Source organism: Schistocerca serialis, chromosome 1 (assembly GCF_023864345.2).
Source record: "Schistocerca serialis cubense isolate TAMUIC-IGC-003099 chromosome 1, iqSchSeri2.2, whole genome shotgun sequence".
NCBI classification, from domain to species: Eukaryota; Metazoa; Arthropoda; class Insecta; order Orthoptera; family Acrididae; genus Schistocerca; species Schistocerca serialis.
Window position 1 is genome coordinate 371907022 of NC_064638.1, and position 15362 is coordinate 371922383.

At 39.6% G+C, this 15362-nt stretch overlaps 1 protein-coding gene across 1 annotated transcript in view; it reads left to right on the forward strand.

Annotated features, from left to right (window-relative positions):
* Nucleotides 1–223: 223 nt before the first annotated feature.
* The window catches only part of LOC126470627 (prenylcysteine oxidase 1-like), a 79585-nt gene continuing 64446 nt past the window's right edge, over nt 224–15362 (forward strand). The window contains exons 1-2 of the mRNA XM_050098597.1: nt 224–393; nt 1354–1563. Of these exons, the coding sequence (XP_049954554.1) occupies nt 312–393; nt 1354–1563 (292 nt within the window). The 5' untranslated portion in view covers nt 224–311. The remainder of the gene's footprint in view (nt 394–1353; nt 1564–15362) is intronic.

Consider the following 15362-nt stretch of genomic DNA (forward strand, 5'->3'; position numbering starts at 1 on the left):
CTTGTGGCGCACTGGTGGTAATTGACGTCACGATCGGTGTTTCTTCAGTTGTAGTTGTGTAGTTGTTACTCGTATTTCAGTTTTGTCACTAAATTAAAATAATTCCGAATGATAAAACAATCGCGGGGCAAAGGAGAAAGCACGCGGGCCGCTTATGCCCGTGTTTGCCTCCTGCTGCCCCAACTTCATCTACTTCGATGGGTCGATTGCCGTTAGTGACCTCCGTCAAGTCAATTGCGTTTACCTATACCAGGCAGAACGCAGAAGGCACTGTGTGAAGTTTGGAGATAGGTCAGGTGTAGCTGTTAATAATGAGAGGGAAGCAGGTGTTTCGTATATTTCTGCTGAGCTTTTGCTTGCAACTGGGAGTTAATGCTGCAGTACCGAGAATAGGTACGGTTCAGGGAATCGAATGCCGATTTTCTGTAAGGTGCAATTTGAAACTATGTACTGTATGCTAGTATGCCGGTAAAACGAATAGATAATGACAGCTGAAGTTTACAACTGCAACCGAATCTCATTCAGCCTTCGTAAACTTTCTTCTGTAGTATCCACAGTGGTTTAAGAGATATGTTAGTAAGGCGTTCTGCAGATACGGGCACCCCTAAAAGTAAAATTGTGGGAGCCGAATGGTAGAGAAATGAGAAATAAGTTCCTAACCCGCGCCGTCATTCGTTGGACACTCAGGCCGTAGAGGACAAGAGAATATACTCTATTAGTCGGTGTCAAAGTTTAGAAACGTGACGACAAGTGCACTGTGTGTTAAAAAAATAGAAAAATACATTTACCACCTGTGGATTTTCGTATAATTTCTGTTCCACGTAACTGGTGAACTGCCGTTGCTTTGTATGTGTTACAGCTTGATACGAAATGCATGTAACACCGTTTTACCAGATACTACAGACAGTCCAAGCCTTTTGCTTTTGTCCGTTTTGTAAGAATTTTCACCATAATTTTGCATCATGCAAGAAACAATAAATTCACCAGCCTCTGGTCATTTATTTTCACTCAGCAGTACGCACATCCACAAACCATATTCAATTTCTAAAAGTTTGAATTGTTTAGTTGTTTGGTACACATTGTTTGTACTTGAATTACAATAATCCATGTTAATTTACAGATATGAATTATTTGGGTTTAAGTCTGTTATTAGATTAATTTGGAGGGGAGGGGTCAACTGGCACTTAGTTTTAAAGCGCTTAAAAATTTATGCTTCATAACAAGGTACAGGATATAGTGTCCTGCCAAAACAAATCAAAAATTTTTCGAAAACTTGCCCTTCTTTGTCACTATTAATCTGTTGTCAGTCTGATGATTAAAGAATATGAACTAAAGCACATCACTCACTTGCAGGAGTTATTGGTGGAGGTATTGGTGGAACAGGAGCAGCGTATTTCTTAAGAAAACTCTTTGGACCAAAAGGAATTAAAATAGACGTTTATGAACAAGGAGCTATTGGAGGCAGATTGGCAACTGTAAATGTTGAGGGTTTTGAGTATGAAACTGGAGGATCTGTAATACACCCAAAGAACCATTATGTTGTGGGGATAATGAAAGAGTTAGGTTTGTATCTGCATTATTATCAGCACATACTCTGAGCAACCATAAATACTTTAATTACTGAGATACCATTATGAATGAGTTTGTTAAATAAAGCTAAAGCCTTACTTGTTAATTTGCAGCACTAGTTGATGTAGTACATATTTTCAAGTTAGATAAGTGTATGGTGTGCTTGTCACTGGCCCAGGTCAGATCTGATGGTGAGACTGGTATTTTTGTAATCCTTTGTTTAACTCTGAATGCTGACATAGATAAGTGGTATAGGTAACTAGTTCCACTAATACTGGGTACTTCTGTTGCTGCTCACTCTCCCTGCCCCTCCCTCCCTCCTTCCCTTCCCCCATACTAACCCCACCCACCCCTACCACCACCATTACCTCTATTTTCCTATCATATACATGAACTGTCTGTGGAAATGATGAGTCAGAATGTCTTTTTTCCAGTTTCCTCATTATGATCATTCTGTGAGGTGTGTATTGGAGGAATTAAAATGTTGCTTGATACTTCATGAGTGTATGCTCTTAGAATTTTAGCAGTGAACCTTTGTGTGATAAAATATATCTGTTGTAGCCTTTAGCATTAAAGTATCATGAGTATCTCTGCAATTCTCTCACACTTACTAAACAAACCTGTGACCAAACAGTAAGCAAGATGGCACACTGATCAGACACCAATTCAAATTCAGGTAGACTGCAATTGAATTTCCATCAAGGCTCAGGTTGTCCATGGTTTCATTAAATCGCTAATGACAGTTGCCTTTGGAAACAGTATGGCTAATTTCCTTATCCAAACCTAGCCTGTGCTCTGTCCCTAATGACCTGATTGTCAATGGCAATTAAAACACTAATCTTAACTCCTTCCTTTTCTTCTCTCTCTAAGATTTTGAGTTTGTCTGGACTAAATCTATGCAAGCTGTTCCTGGGGAATAAGTCATTACTCCCCCACAAACCTCTCAGGTTTTTTGAGCGTACAAGCCTCAAGCCATTGTAGTACTTCTTCCTTTTCTGTGCTACCATTTTACTCTGACTATATCTTTGTTCCGACTTAATCTCTAGGTCCAATTCTCTGCTTGCTTATAGGAGATCAATTCTGGCTTATCTCTCATCGTTCCCTCACATTACACCATGTAATTCAGTTTGACCTCCACCTCTTCAAAATTGTTTTACAGATTGTGTAGGCTGTATGGGGAAACTTGCTCAGTACGCAGTATGGTATGGAGGGAGGGGGGATCGTCATCAGACGCTCAAACGGTTGCAGCCCTCCTGTACAAGCAAGAATTACACTATTAATGCCCAAGCTGTCATCTCCCCTCACATGCCAAAGAGCAGGTGTTTGTCCATATGGAAGCACCGACCCTCTATGCAGTGACCATCATGCCAGGTGGCCTTTGCTCTGACTGGGTGGGAAGAGATCTCATTTGGAGTAAGCGGCATCATGGCAGATATTTGGTGTTATGAAACAACCAAAGTTATCAGCTAGTGTGTGCAAGATCCTTGCATTGTTGTCAGACCGACCGCAGTTCATCGCCAGTTTTTATGACTCGAGGAATTTTCCATTCTTGGCTGTGCCATGGGAGAAAAACAAAATCAAGTGACTTGCACACAGTCATTGCCGTAATTGGTCTTTGTGCCCAAACAGATGAAGGGTTCTCTCTTAAGTGATTTTTTTGTGTGGAAAATACTCAAAATGTACTTGACAAACTCTCTTTCCTTAAAATTATGAGGCAGTTCCATCTTAATTAATTCGGCATATCGTACCCAGTCCTAGGTGCTTCTCATCAACAACTTGGTGATGCACCTTTTACCATCACACGCTATAAGATCCTCAACATGGTACATGGATTAATTTTTCTCTGGGGCCTTTCACTAAAAATAATAATAATAAGTACTCGAACATTTATAGAGCAGAGAGATCTACATCGTAGGTTATATGCAACAAGGCCTGTTGGAAAACAATGTAGAGATTAGCAGTTTCATCCGTTCTTTATTTCACTTCCAGAAAAGGTTGAAATCATCTGTGTTGTGAACCCATGTTTCCCACCCACAATGTGGTGTTTTAAATGCCAGTGCTTCAGGCATATGCCTTCCTGGCATACACACTACACTGTCAATTGCGGAAACGAAATGACCACCCTCAACAACCCAGAAAGTGTGCTAACCTCCATTTTCTCTGTGAAAGTACTTATCATTACCAGATATAAAGTTTTACGTACTCGTACGTCCTTTGCCAGCTGTCTTGATCTTGTCTCTTTGTCACTATTTTAACTGCTTTTAGATGTAACTGTCAGTATCAATGAAATCCTCCAACTGCAATCTTACTAAGATGTTACTTTATTTTATTTTGGAGCGTACCAATTTCAGCATTTCGCTATGCCATCTTCAGGCCCCATATGCATCTCTCCAAATAAACGATAATGTTATATAGCTCAACTAATTTCTGGATGATGTCAAATTAAACACCTTTCAACCATCTATTGTCAGCTTTATTTTATTGGGTTATTGGGAAACCAGTTTCAGCATTTCACTATGCCATCTTCAGGCCCCTGAGCTGAGCGACATGTAGGAATAATCTACCTTGCTTGTGATTAAAAACAGGGACCAGCAACACTGGTAGTAGTAGATATTTGTTACAGTGACCACTTCAACCATCACCTGCCTCAAAGTCAGCAGGTGAGGGTTGAAGTGGTCACTGTAACAAATATCTACTACTACCAGTGTTGCTGGCCCCTATTTTGATCACAATTGAGGTAGAATATTCCTACACATCGGTCAGAGGCCTGAAATGGCATAGTGAAATGCTGAAACTGGTTGCCCAGTCAAATAAGGATGACAACTGAAAGGTGTTTAATTTGACATCCTCTGTTGAACAGCTGAGTCCCGCAACCATTGCTAAAAAGACTTGCTATCAAGTCTTCAAATGAAGGACCTGTGAAACGTTTGAATTCATGACATCCAGGGATTTGTGACACTATATGACATTATTGTTTATTTGGAGAGATGCGTATGGGGCCTGAAGACGGCATAGTGAAATGCTGAAACTGGTAGCTTCCAAAATAAAATAACATCTTAGTAATACGGCTTTCGGAGAATTTCATTGATATTGACAATTACTTAACCAGCCAATGTCTCCTGTCCATGATGGATCTAAGGTGTTGGGTTTTCTGCCTTACCTATTTTCATTTGTAGGGGTAAATCTCCGATGGATAGTGTTCTTTCTCTTTTTAGCACTGTGACTGTTGTGTTTTGTGGGTGAGATGGCTGTCGGAAGGATGGCCTCCAACATATGCAGAACCACAGGAAAACACTCCCCTGGCCCCATCCACATACCTGACGTCCTGATTATTTCTCTGACTTTATGTTGTTATTTTCTGTCAGACTAATGCCAATTACAGTTTTTAACCTCGTCACTTCCTCTGGCATAAGATATTCTGTACTCTCTAACTGCCTTTCTCATAACTAGATTGACAGGAATTGGATGTTGATGAGGTTTCTCCTGCCACAGAAGCCCTGGTAGGCTTATTGTTTTCTCTGACTGATGGAATAGCTCGACCCATAACATTTTGCTTCTCCCTAAATTATTTTTCAGTCCTGGCATCAATTTTGCATTCAATACCTTGATTTTAGCACTGCTACATACTTTCATAATTCAGTTAAATTTCTGGCAGATGTCACTAACTCCAGATGAACTTCATGTTAACCAAGGGTCTGATGAGCCTGCTGTTTAGACCCCCAACCAGCCCACATGGTGTTGATCAACCTGTGGTGTGTGTCTGAGTAGTTCGAGAGGGGGTGGGGCTCAGCAGTCCTAGGAATTTTCAGCACCTTAGACATCAAAAATTAAGATGGAGTGTATTATATTTGTGAAAGCATGTCAGAAAAGTATGTATAAACTAAAATTTATAACAAGTTTTTGTTACCAGTTTTCATGTATTGCAGTGGGACTTGGATCTTTTATTTGAATGCAATTTAAGTTTGAACAGAAAGAAATGTAGATATTCATGTTCATAGTGGTAGAGATTTTGGGGGGGGGGGGGACTTCAGAAACTCCCCGATAAAATAAAAACACTGAGACAAAAGAAATAAACCTTCCAGAAATCAGCCGTGGCAGAAATAACACTTTGATATCATTAGCAATCAATTTTAGTCTTTATGCCTACTTCTCCACAATGTCATACCACAGTGAGCCTTTTAGTACAGTTCTGAATAGAATGCATTTGTTTTGGTAGACAGTATTTACACCACTGACGTTGGTTTAAAAAGCTGAAATACTGTTGAGATTCTAGTAATTATGTTGGTGAAATGAACTAAGCTTATGTTCCAAGCAGAGTATTAAAATTCTGCTTCATATTAGGACAACTCTTGGTCTATCTATTGTTGTAATTGATCAGTGACACCTATAAGAAGCAGATGTAGACAAGTAACCCCTATTGTCAGACCCCTTTCACATTTGTATTTTCTCGGAAATATTTGGAGACAGTTTGTTTCATGCTCCATAGATCATTTACATGATAAATGATGATGAAGTGGAACAGGGTCATTTTAGATTCAGATAACAAATTAATGTGGAAGTATAGCTGAATGCTGCTTTTTTAAAATATACAGATTTGAGTTAGTAATTCTTGCCTGCTACCTTTACACATTACAGTAACAGGAATTCTTCTACAGCATATGAGTAGTAGACCAGGAGACAAATTTTCAGTTTGTTTTCAAATTTTACTTCACTGTATGTCAGACATAATATGTCATTGAGTAAATGATCAAAATTTTGGGTGCAGAATTGTGCACCCCTTTTTTGCTGAAGGCAACCTTATGTGGATTAATAAATGTTTTTTTTCTCCTGGTATTGGAATTATATAATTTATTGTTTGTTTTGAACTGTAATGAAACAATAACTATACTGTGAAGCAGTAGTCAAAATATCTGACCTCTTAAACAGATGTCTGCAAAACTGTAGGTGAGTGCCACATGTTATTCTTACAGCACCTTGTAGAGAAATGAAGACTTTGTTAAAGATGGGTTAACCTAGAACATTATTCTATAAGATATTATTGAATGAAAATTTGCAAAATACATCAGCTTACTGGTTTGTCTTTCCAAGATTTGCAATGATTGCAAGTGCAAATGGAGCTGAACTAAGTGTTTTTTCCAGTTTAAACTCTCATCAGTATGGATACGGAAAAATTTATTTATTATTTCTTGACACTAATCATCAGTGCAGCACCTCTAAACGTATAGAACTGAATATGCTGTTGTCTATTTTAAACTGAGAGACCACTTGCAGAGAACCAGTTGATGATGCTTTTAAGAACAGTGGATATCATTTCTTCAGTTACTCTATGTATGCTTGGATTGATTACAATACTAGTGTCATATGCAATAAGAAATGATTCTGTTTCTTGTATATTAGACGGAAGATCGTTTATGTGTGCGAGGAACAATAGCAGACTTAAGATTGAACCTTAGGGAACCCCATATATGATTTATCACTAGTCAGGAGGCTGTTCCCTGATTACGTTGGTTGAATTACAAAGTACAACTTTCTGCTTTCTTTTGGTTAGATATGACACCATCCATGGATTGGCTACTCCATCAGTTGCATGAAATATCAATTTATCTATGAGAATACTGTGCAGTACCCAGTCAAATGCTTTAGATAGGTCACAGAAAATAGCTGTTGGTGCTATTTTGTTATTTAATACTTGTAAAATTTGGTGAGTGAATGTGTGTAAAAAAAATTGCATTCCCAGTTGAGTAAAACTGTTTATTATTGAGGGACTACCTGGAACCCTTAAACATTACAGCAATAATGGGATAGCAGAAAATAGCATGTCAAATTGTATTTATTCCCCCTTGCATACACACACATATCCATCCGCACATACACAGACACCTGTCCTTTTTTCCCCCCTAAGGTAAGTCTTTCCACTCCCGGGATTGGAATGACTCCTTACCCTCTCCCTTAAAACCCACATCCTTTCGTCTTTCCCTCTCCTTCCCTCTTTCCTGATGTAGCAACCGTTGGTTACGAACGCTTGAATTTTGTATGTATGTTTGTGTTTGTTTGTGTGTCTATCAACCTGCCAGCGCTTTCGTTTGGTAAGTCACATCATCTTTGTTTTTAGATATAAATACGTATATAGTACAATTCATACATTTAAATATTCTTCATTGGAGTAAAAGCAGCTATGTTGTAAATATGACTTTAAAGATTTTTCAATGATTTTGACCTCTGTGTTTGCATTTATGTTTTCAGGAAGTTGGTTGTATAATTTAACTCTCATGTGAAAAGTATTGCTTTGGCACAGGACTGTGTTGATTTGGGTCATATTCTAACTACTCTGTAATCAGATGACTGAACTTTGATTTTAATCCCTCATTGCTGCAGTTAACATTTTTGTAGCCTGAACTCTTTTTCTGTGACTGCTCTCAACAAAAACTGTTCTAGAACTGAGCACACAACCAACTCATAACAACTGACTTATGTGTTAACTGTCACACAGTTGTAAGGAATATTACAATAACTGACAAATGATTTTACATTATTGGAAAGATAGTTTTGACAAAATTGCTATTAAAATTGTAAAGATTTATGAAAGTTGCCCAAGACATAAGTTACAGTGTGTTACACATCATCTCGTGCCGCACTTATATTTCAGAATATTTTATGAGCTTTGTGAGAAATTATACTACATTACTTTTTATAACAGTGTTTTTGACTAATAAGCACATTACTTCCAAATTACAGTAGGCAGTTTGCTTCTAATGTTACTTCAATATCTGCATGTAAATTGTTGACCTAGTGTATAAAGACATTAAGGCTGAGTACCTTGACAATAATGCCAGAATGTTTTTATCCGTTACTAATTTGTGTAGTGATATTGTGGATCTGGCTCAAAGTTACATAAATATAAAATAGAAATTGAATACATAGTTCATACAACTTAATCATTGCACCTTGCGTGTGTCTAAAATACTCTATTGTGGTTTCCGTTATTGAAACTGACTTGGACTTAGTTAATTTGGTAAATGTTATACCACTCTCAGATTCAGATTCTTTATTTGTCATTGACTACATGCAGTAGAATAGGCTTTCTTAGTGATAGCAACTTATAGTTGTGATCGAAGTATTAAAATTAGTGTTCATATATGTACAAATTAAGTTTCTTATATACAGTTATAATTTTATATAAATGTTAGCATGGGCTGTATCATAAAATGCTTTCATATGGCAGCATGGACTTTAGGTAGACAGTCATAAAATTTTAATTTTAATTTTTTTAAAAATAACAAGGATTGAGCAGTGAGAGGAAACTTTATGCAAATTTCATGTTATTGCTAGCATGTGTCTTGGAGTGTTAATATTTGCCTCATTTCTAGTGTTATATTCATAATTGTTTCTCTGATGACACATTCTTTAATGTCGTTTCAAGAAAGAGTGCAGACTCATAGATATACAGATTTACCACTGATAGTATCCTAAGCCACTGGCGGCAGGAAGGCCATATGGCCACCCCTTAAATTAACCATGCCAAATCCGACCTTAACCATGCCGACCCTGTGAAAATATTGCGCAAAGGCACAAGAAAAAGAAGAAGAAGAGTACCCTAAGCCTGGTGAAAAGAGGGTGACAGTGCTATTTAGGACCAGCCTTGTAGATTACATATCAATATTTGTTTGGGCTTTTAAAATGTTACTGGTATGAAGAGAATGTCCCCATATGAGTAGGTTATATGATATATGTGACTGAAAGGGTGTGAAATATGTCATACAGAGATAATTGTTGCTGACCATAACTTAGTTTCCACATTAGGTGGGATGCTTATGAGACTTTTTACACACTTGGGTGATACACTTTTCCCAACTGAGTTTGTAAGAGTTTGACACATTTATTATCTACATTTGTAGACAGTGCTAACATAATCTTTTGGGTTTTATCTGGATTACAAAAAAGTTAACTAGCTGCAGGCCAATTGAAAGCAGAGTCAAGAATTCCGTGCGTAATCTTATCAAGAATTGGGAAGCCGTGATGTGAAGTAAGTGAGGTTGTATCATCAGCATAGCAGATTGTTATACACAGTGAAGCACGTCAGTGACAGCCACAATGAAAAAGAAGGGGCCAAGGATAGAGACCTGTGGAGCACCTGTACCAGTTTCTACTAAGGGGGTGTGTCTATTGCTAATTGAGACAAACTGTCTTCTGTTGTTCAGGTAGGAAGAAATTAGTACTAATATAGGTTTTTCTACACCGTAATACTCCAATTTTGTTATAAATATGTTAAAAATGAATGCAGTGACATGCTTTACTTGATCACATAATACAAGTAAGCTATTAATGTCTGAGTGACAATTTGCAGAACAGCTGCAAATAGATTGTAGTAAAGGAGGTCATGCTTTTCAAAATAATTGCTTAGTTGAATGCAAACGAGCGATTCAAATATTTTTGAGAGTATTGGTGCAATAGAAAGTGGTTGGTAGATCTGGGGTAGTTGTTTATCACCATTTTTGAATTTTAGGGATAACTTTTGAGATAACTTTTGAGATTTTGAGTGGATTCGGAAAAACCCAATACTCTAAACATTCATTAAAAATCAAACTCAGTCGCTTACTTGTAATGTGAACTCTTCATTTAACAACATAATCAGACATTAAGTAGCAGTCCATACTTGCGGAAGTAGATAATTTGGTAACAGTTTTACAGGTGTCATTGGGCATGATTCTATCCCAATGAAACAAAGGCCCTTCAAGAAAGATCCCTTGCAAATGTGTTTGTGGCCTTAATTTTGTTTCCAAATTCTCTGACTGATGTGACAAAGTAGTCATTCAATTCTTCTGGACCTAGCAGAGTTTGCCATACCTGTGTGGAACAATTGTTTTGTATAATAACTTCTCAAGCTGCCTTACACGTGTTTGGAGCAACTTCTATGTGCCTTTCACTTGCTGCTTGTTTGCATGTATGAGCTTAGCTTTGTAATACCTTTTTATTACTAAGGTCAGCATTGTAATCTAAATCCTTCTGTTGAGCCCCTCGATTATCCCTACTTTTACACAGGATGAGTCATAAACGAGGAAAAATATGTTGAGGACCGCATGCTGCTATGCGTAACACGTGACGCACCACTGTTAGTTTCGTTCTCCTCGGTGAACTGTGTACTTATAACAAAAACACCTGTTAACCATTGAACAGGATACTGACAAGCCTCACGATAATCACGACACGTCATTCACCCATAGATACAACACATGACACGCCAATGAGCTGATGTGTATCTGCCAGCATTTGAAAGATACGAGAAAGAAAAAAATCTCTGCGTAATGCATGTGAATATATATCGGAACTTGTGAATCACATGTTGCCGGCGGTAATGGGGCGTGCAATCCCATTTTAGGGAACGTGTGTCCTGTAAGTGGAAAGAGTGGTCAGCGGCAGAAGTAAGACTGCGGCGTGCATGACGTGTTTACAACACCTCTGCACTGCTCACTGCGCCCAACACTCACCGTGTCGACAGCTGCTAATGGCTGCGTCGCAGTGTTACTACAATACCGTGGCAAGTTTCACAAACGAGGAATACGCTGACATCCACCTCACCTACAGGCTTGCTGATGGGAGAGCTGACATTGCAAGGCAACTGTATCACTAGAGGTTTCCTAGCCGGTGCCTTCCATCCGCAAAAACATTTTACTCTGTGGACAAGCACTTGAGGGAGTATGGTGCATGTGTAGCACCTCCAGGATTTAGTGGTCATGGCTGACCATCGGCATACAGTGCTGATGACGAACAAAAAGTGTTACAAACTGTCGCGGAGGACAGAACAATAAGTACCAGGTCTCTCGTCACTGCGGTCGGAATGTCACAATCTACTGTTATGCAAGTACTCCATAGAACCCGTTACAATCCCTTTCGCATGCATAGGTACAGGCATTATTGCCGGAAGACTACCAAAGGAGGACTTCTGCAACTTTATCCTATGGCGTCAGATCCATGACCAGCATTTTTCATGAACAATATTGTTCACCGACGAAGCCTACGAGGGGCGTTTGAAAAGTCCATGCAAAGTCCAAGAGATGGCACCACCGGCACATATTGAGGTCATGTTTAGTTAGTAGCATCTTTGGATAGAATGCACACCAAGTTTCAGCCATATTGGTCTATTTCTTTGTGTTTGGCATTCGTGTGAAACAAGGAAGTCGAGTAATTGTCAAAAAATGGATGTAAAAGAATTTTGTGTGGTGATTAAACATTACTTCATGAAAGGCAAAACTCCTCAGGAAACTAAAGAGAAGCTTGATGAACATTACAGTGACTCTGCACCTTTGATTAGAACAGTTTATAAGTGGTTTCAAAATTTTCGGAGTGGCCATATGGGCACAAGTGATGCTGAACATTCTGGAAGCCCTGTGGAGGTTACGACCCCAGAAATCATTGATAAAAATCCATTATATGGTGATGGGTGACCGAAGAGTTAAGATGCATGAGATTGGTAGTGCTGTGGGCATCTTGAATGAATGGGTACATAATATTTTGCACAAACATTTGGACATGAGAAAGCTATTCGCAAGATTGGTTCCGAGATTGCTCACACTTGACCAAAAATGGAATCATGTAAAGTGTTGCAACGATGCCTTGCAGCTGTTCAGGAAGAAACCACAGGACTTTAAGCATCATTTTGTCACTGTGGATGAAACATGGATACATTTCTATACTCCTGAGACCAAAGAACAATTTAAACAATCGGTTACCAAGAGAGAATCTGCAGCAAAAAAGGCAAAGACCATTCCTTCGACCGAACAGGTTTTGGCGACTCTCTTTTGGAATTCTCAAGGTATAATCCTCATCAAATATCCGGAAAAGGGTAAAACTATTACAGGTGCATATTATTCATTACTATTGGACCGTTTGAAAACCGAGCTACAAGAAAAGGGCCGGTGATTGTACCACAAAAAAGCCCTTTTCCATCACAACAATGCACCAGCACACACCTCAGCGGTTGTGGTCACAAAATTAATGGAAATAGGATTCCAACTCGTTTCACATCCCCCTATTCTCCAGACTTGGCTCCCTCTTACTACTATTTGTTCCCCAGTTTGAAGAAATGGCTGGTGGGACAAATATTTTATTCAAACGAGGAGGTGATTGCAGCAACTAATAGCTATTTTGCAGACTTGGACAATTCCTATTATTCGGAAGGGATCAACAAATTAGAACAGCACTGGACAAAGTGTATAAGTCTAAAAGGAGACTATGTCAAAAAATAAAAAAAGGTTTACCCCAAACATACAAGTAATTTTTATTTTGCACGGACTTTTCAAACAGCCCTCGTATTTCACAAAGGAGGTATAGTGAATTTGCATAATTGGCACGAGTGGGCAGAAGAAAACCCCCACAGCACAGTGATGTGAGGGTACCAACAACGATGTGGTGCCAAAATCTGGTGTGGTATTATTGATCACCATCTCATAGGGCCACATGTGCTACCACAAAGGCTTACAGGAGAGCGGCACTTTCATTTCCTGGATGCTACATTACCGGAAATGTTGGAAGACGTTAGTTTGGCCTCTGGTATGAACCTGTGGTACATGCCTGATGGTGCCCCCACTCACTTCAGCGGCACAGTGTGATGACACCTGAACAATGCCTTCCCTTCGAAATGGATCGGTCATGGAGGCCCTGTAGCATGGCCCGCAAGATCGCCAGATCTGAATCCCATGGATTTCTTTTTGTGGGACCATCTGAAATCTGTGATTTATGAAGAAGAGGTTGTTGATGTCAACACCCTTCAACGCAGAATACAACATGCCTGTGATATTACGCAAAGAGTACAGACATGTTGGATCATGTTCAGCAATCCTTCATGCGAAGAGTTCAATTTTGCCACACACATCGTGGCCATCATTTCGAACAGTAATTATAAACCACCACTGCAGCATCTGGTCATGTATTTTTATGTTAGTTTTGATTTTTACAGCTGTATTGTGTTTGTTTGTATTAACTGCTACATACCTGTATAGTTGTATTTTGTATTCTGCATCTCTGTACTTGTTTCCTAAAACTAAGTCCAGGACACAAAAACCAAATTATAAAACATACATGTACAGTAGTGCAGCCCCTCCTCGTGTTCCTTTCCCTATGCCAACTAGCCACAATACGTAATACCCGGCTAGCATAACCGGTATGAGATAGATGTGGATGCTGTCATTGCTCGCGTTGTCACGCAGACCGTCGCTTGAAACTGCATGTCTCGCCTTCTCGTGAGCGGATAGACTACCTACGACACGCGCATGTTATGCCCTGTTGCCGATCTATCCCCTTGGCCAATGTCGGCACACAGTAACACCCAAAAGTTCACTTCATATTTCCAGGTTTTTACCATTCAATTGCACCATCATTTATTGACATAGGAACATGTGGAAAACGAATTTATGTTTGTAGCTCAGTGTGTGACAATTTGCACAACATATTTTTCCTCATTTATGACTCTCCCTGTATACAGGGTGTTACAAAAAGGCACGGTCAAACTTTCAGGAAACATTCCTCATACACAAAGAAAGAAAATATGTTATGTGGACATGTGTCCGGAAACGCTTACTTTCCATGTTAGAGCTCATTTTATTACTTCTCTTCAAATCACATTAATCATGGAATGGAAACACACAGCAACAGAACGTACCAGCGTGACTTCAAACACTTTGTTACAGGAAATGTTCAAAATGTTCTCCATTAGCGAGGATGCATGCATCCTTCCTCCGTCGCATGGAATCCCTGATGCGCTGATGCAGCCCTGGAGAATGGCATATTGTATCACAGCCGTCCACAATACGAGCACGAAGAGTCTCTACATTTGGTACTGGGGTTGCATAGACAAGAGCTTTCAAATGCCCCCATAAATGAAAGTCAAGAGGGTTGAGGTCAGGAGAGCGTGGAGGCCACGGACTTGGTCCGCCTCTACCAATCCATCAGTCACGGAATCTGTTGTTGAGAAGTGTATGAACACTTCGACTGAAATGTGCAGGAGCTCCATCATGCATGAACCACATGTTGTGTCGTACTTGTAAAGGCACATGTTCTAGCAGCACAGGTAGAGTATCCCATATGAAATCATGATAACATGCTCCATTGAGCGTAGGTGGAAGAACATGGGGCTCAATCAAGACATCACCAACAATGCCTGCCCAAATGTTCACAGAAAATCTGTGTTGATGACGTGATTGCACAATTGCGCGTGGATTCTCGTCAGCCCACACATGTTGATTGTGAAAATTTACAATTTGATCACGTTGGAATGAAGCCTCATCTGTAAAGAGAACATTTGCACTGAAATGAGGATTGACACATTGTTGGATGAACCATTCGCAGAAGTGTACCCGTGGAGCCCAATCAGCTGCTGATAGCGCCTGCACACACTGTACATGGTACGGAAACAAACGGTTCTCCCGGAGCACTCTCCATACAGTGATGTGGTCAATGTTACCTTGTACAGCAGCAACTTCTCTGACGCTGACATTAGGGTTATCGTCGACTGCACGAAGAATTGCCTCGTCCATTGCAGGTGTCCTCGTCATTCTAGGTCTTCCCCAGTCGCAGGTCATAGACTGGAATGTTCCGTGCTCCCTAAGACGCTGATCAATTGCTTCGAACGTCTTCCCATCGGGATACCTTCGTTCTGGAAATCTGTCTCGATACAAACATACCGCGCCATGGCTATTGCCCCATGCTAATCCATACATCAAATGGGCCTCTGCCAACTCCGCATTTGTAAACATTGCACTGACTGCAAAACCACATTCGTGATGAACACTAACCTGTTG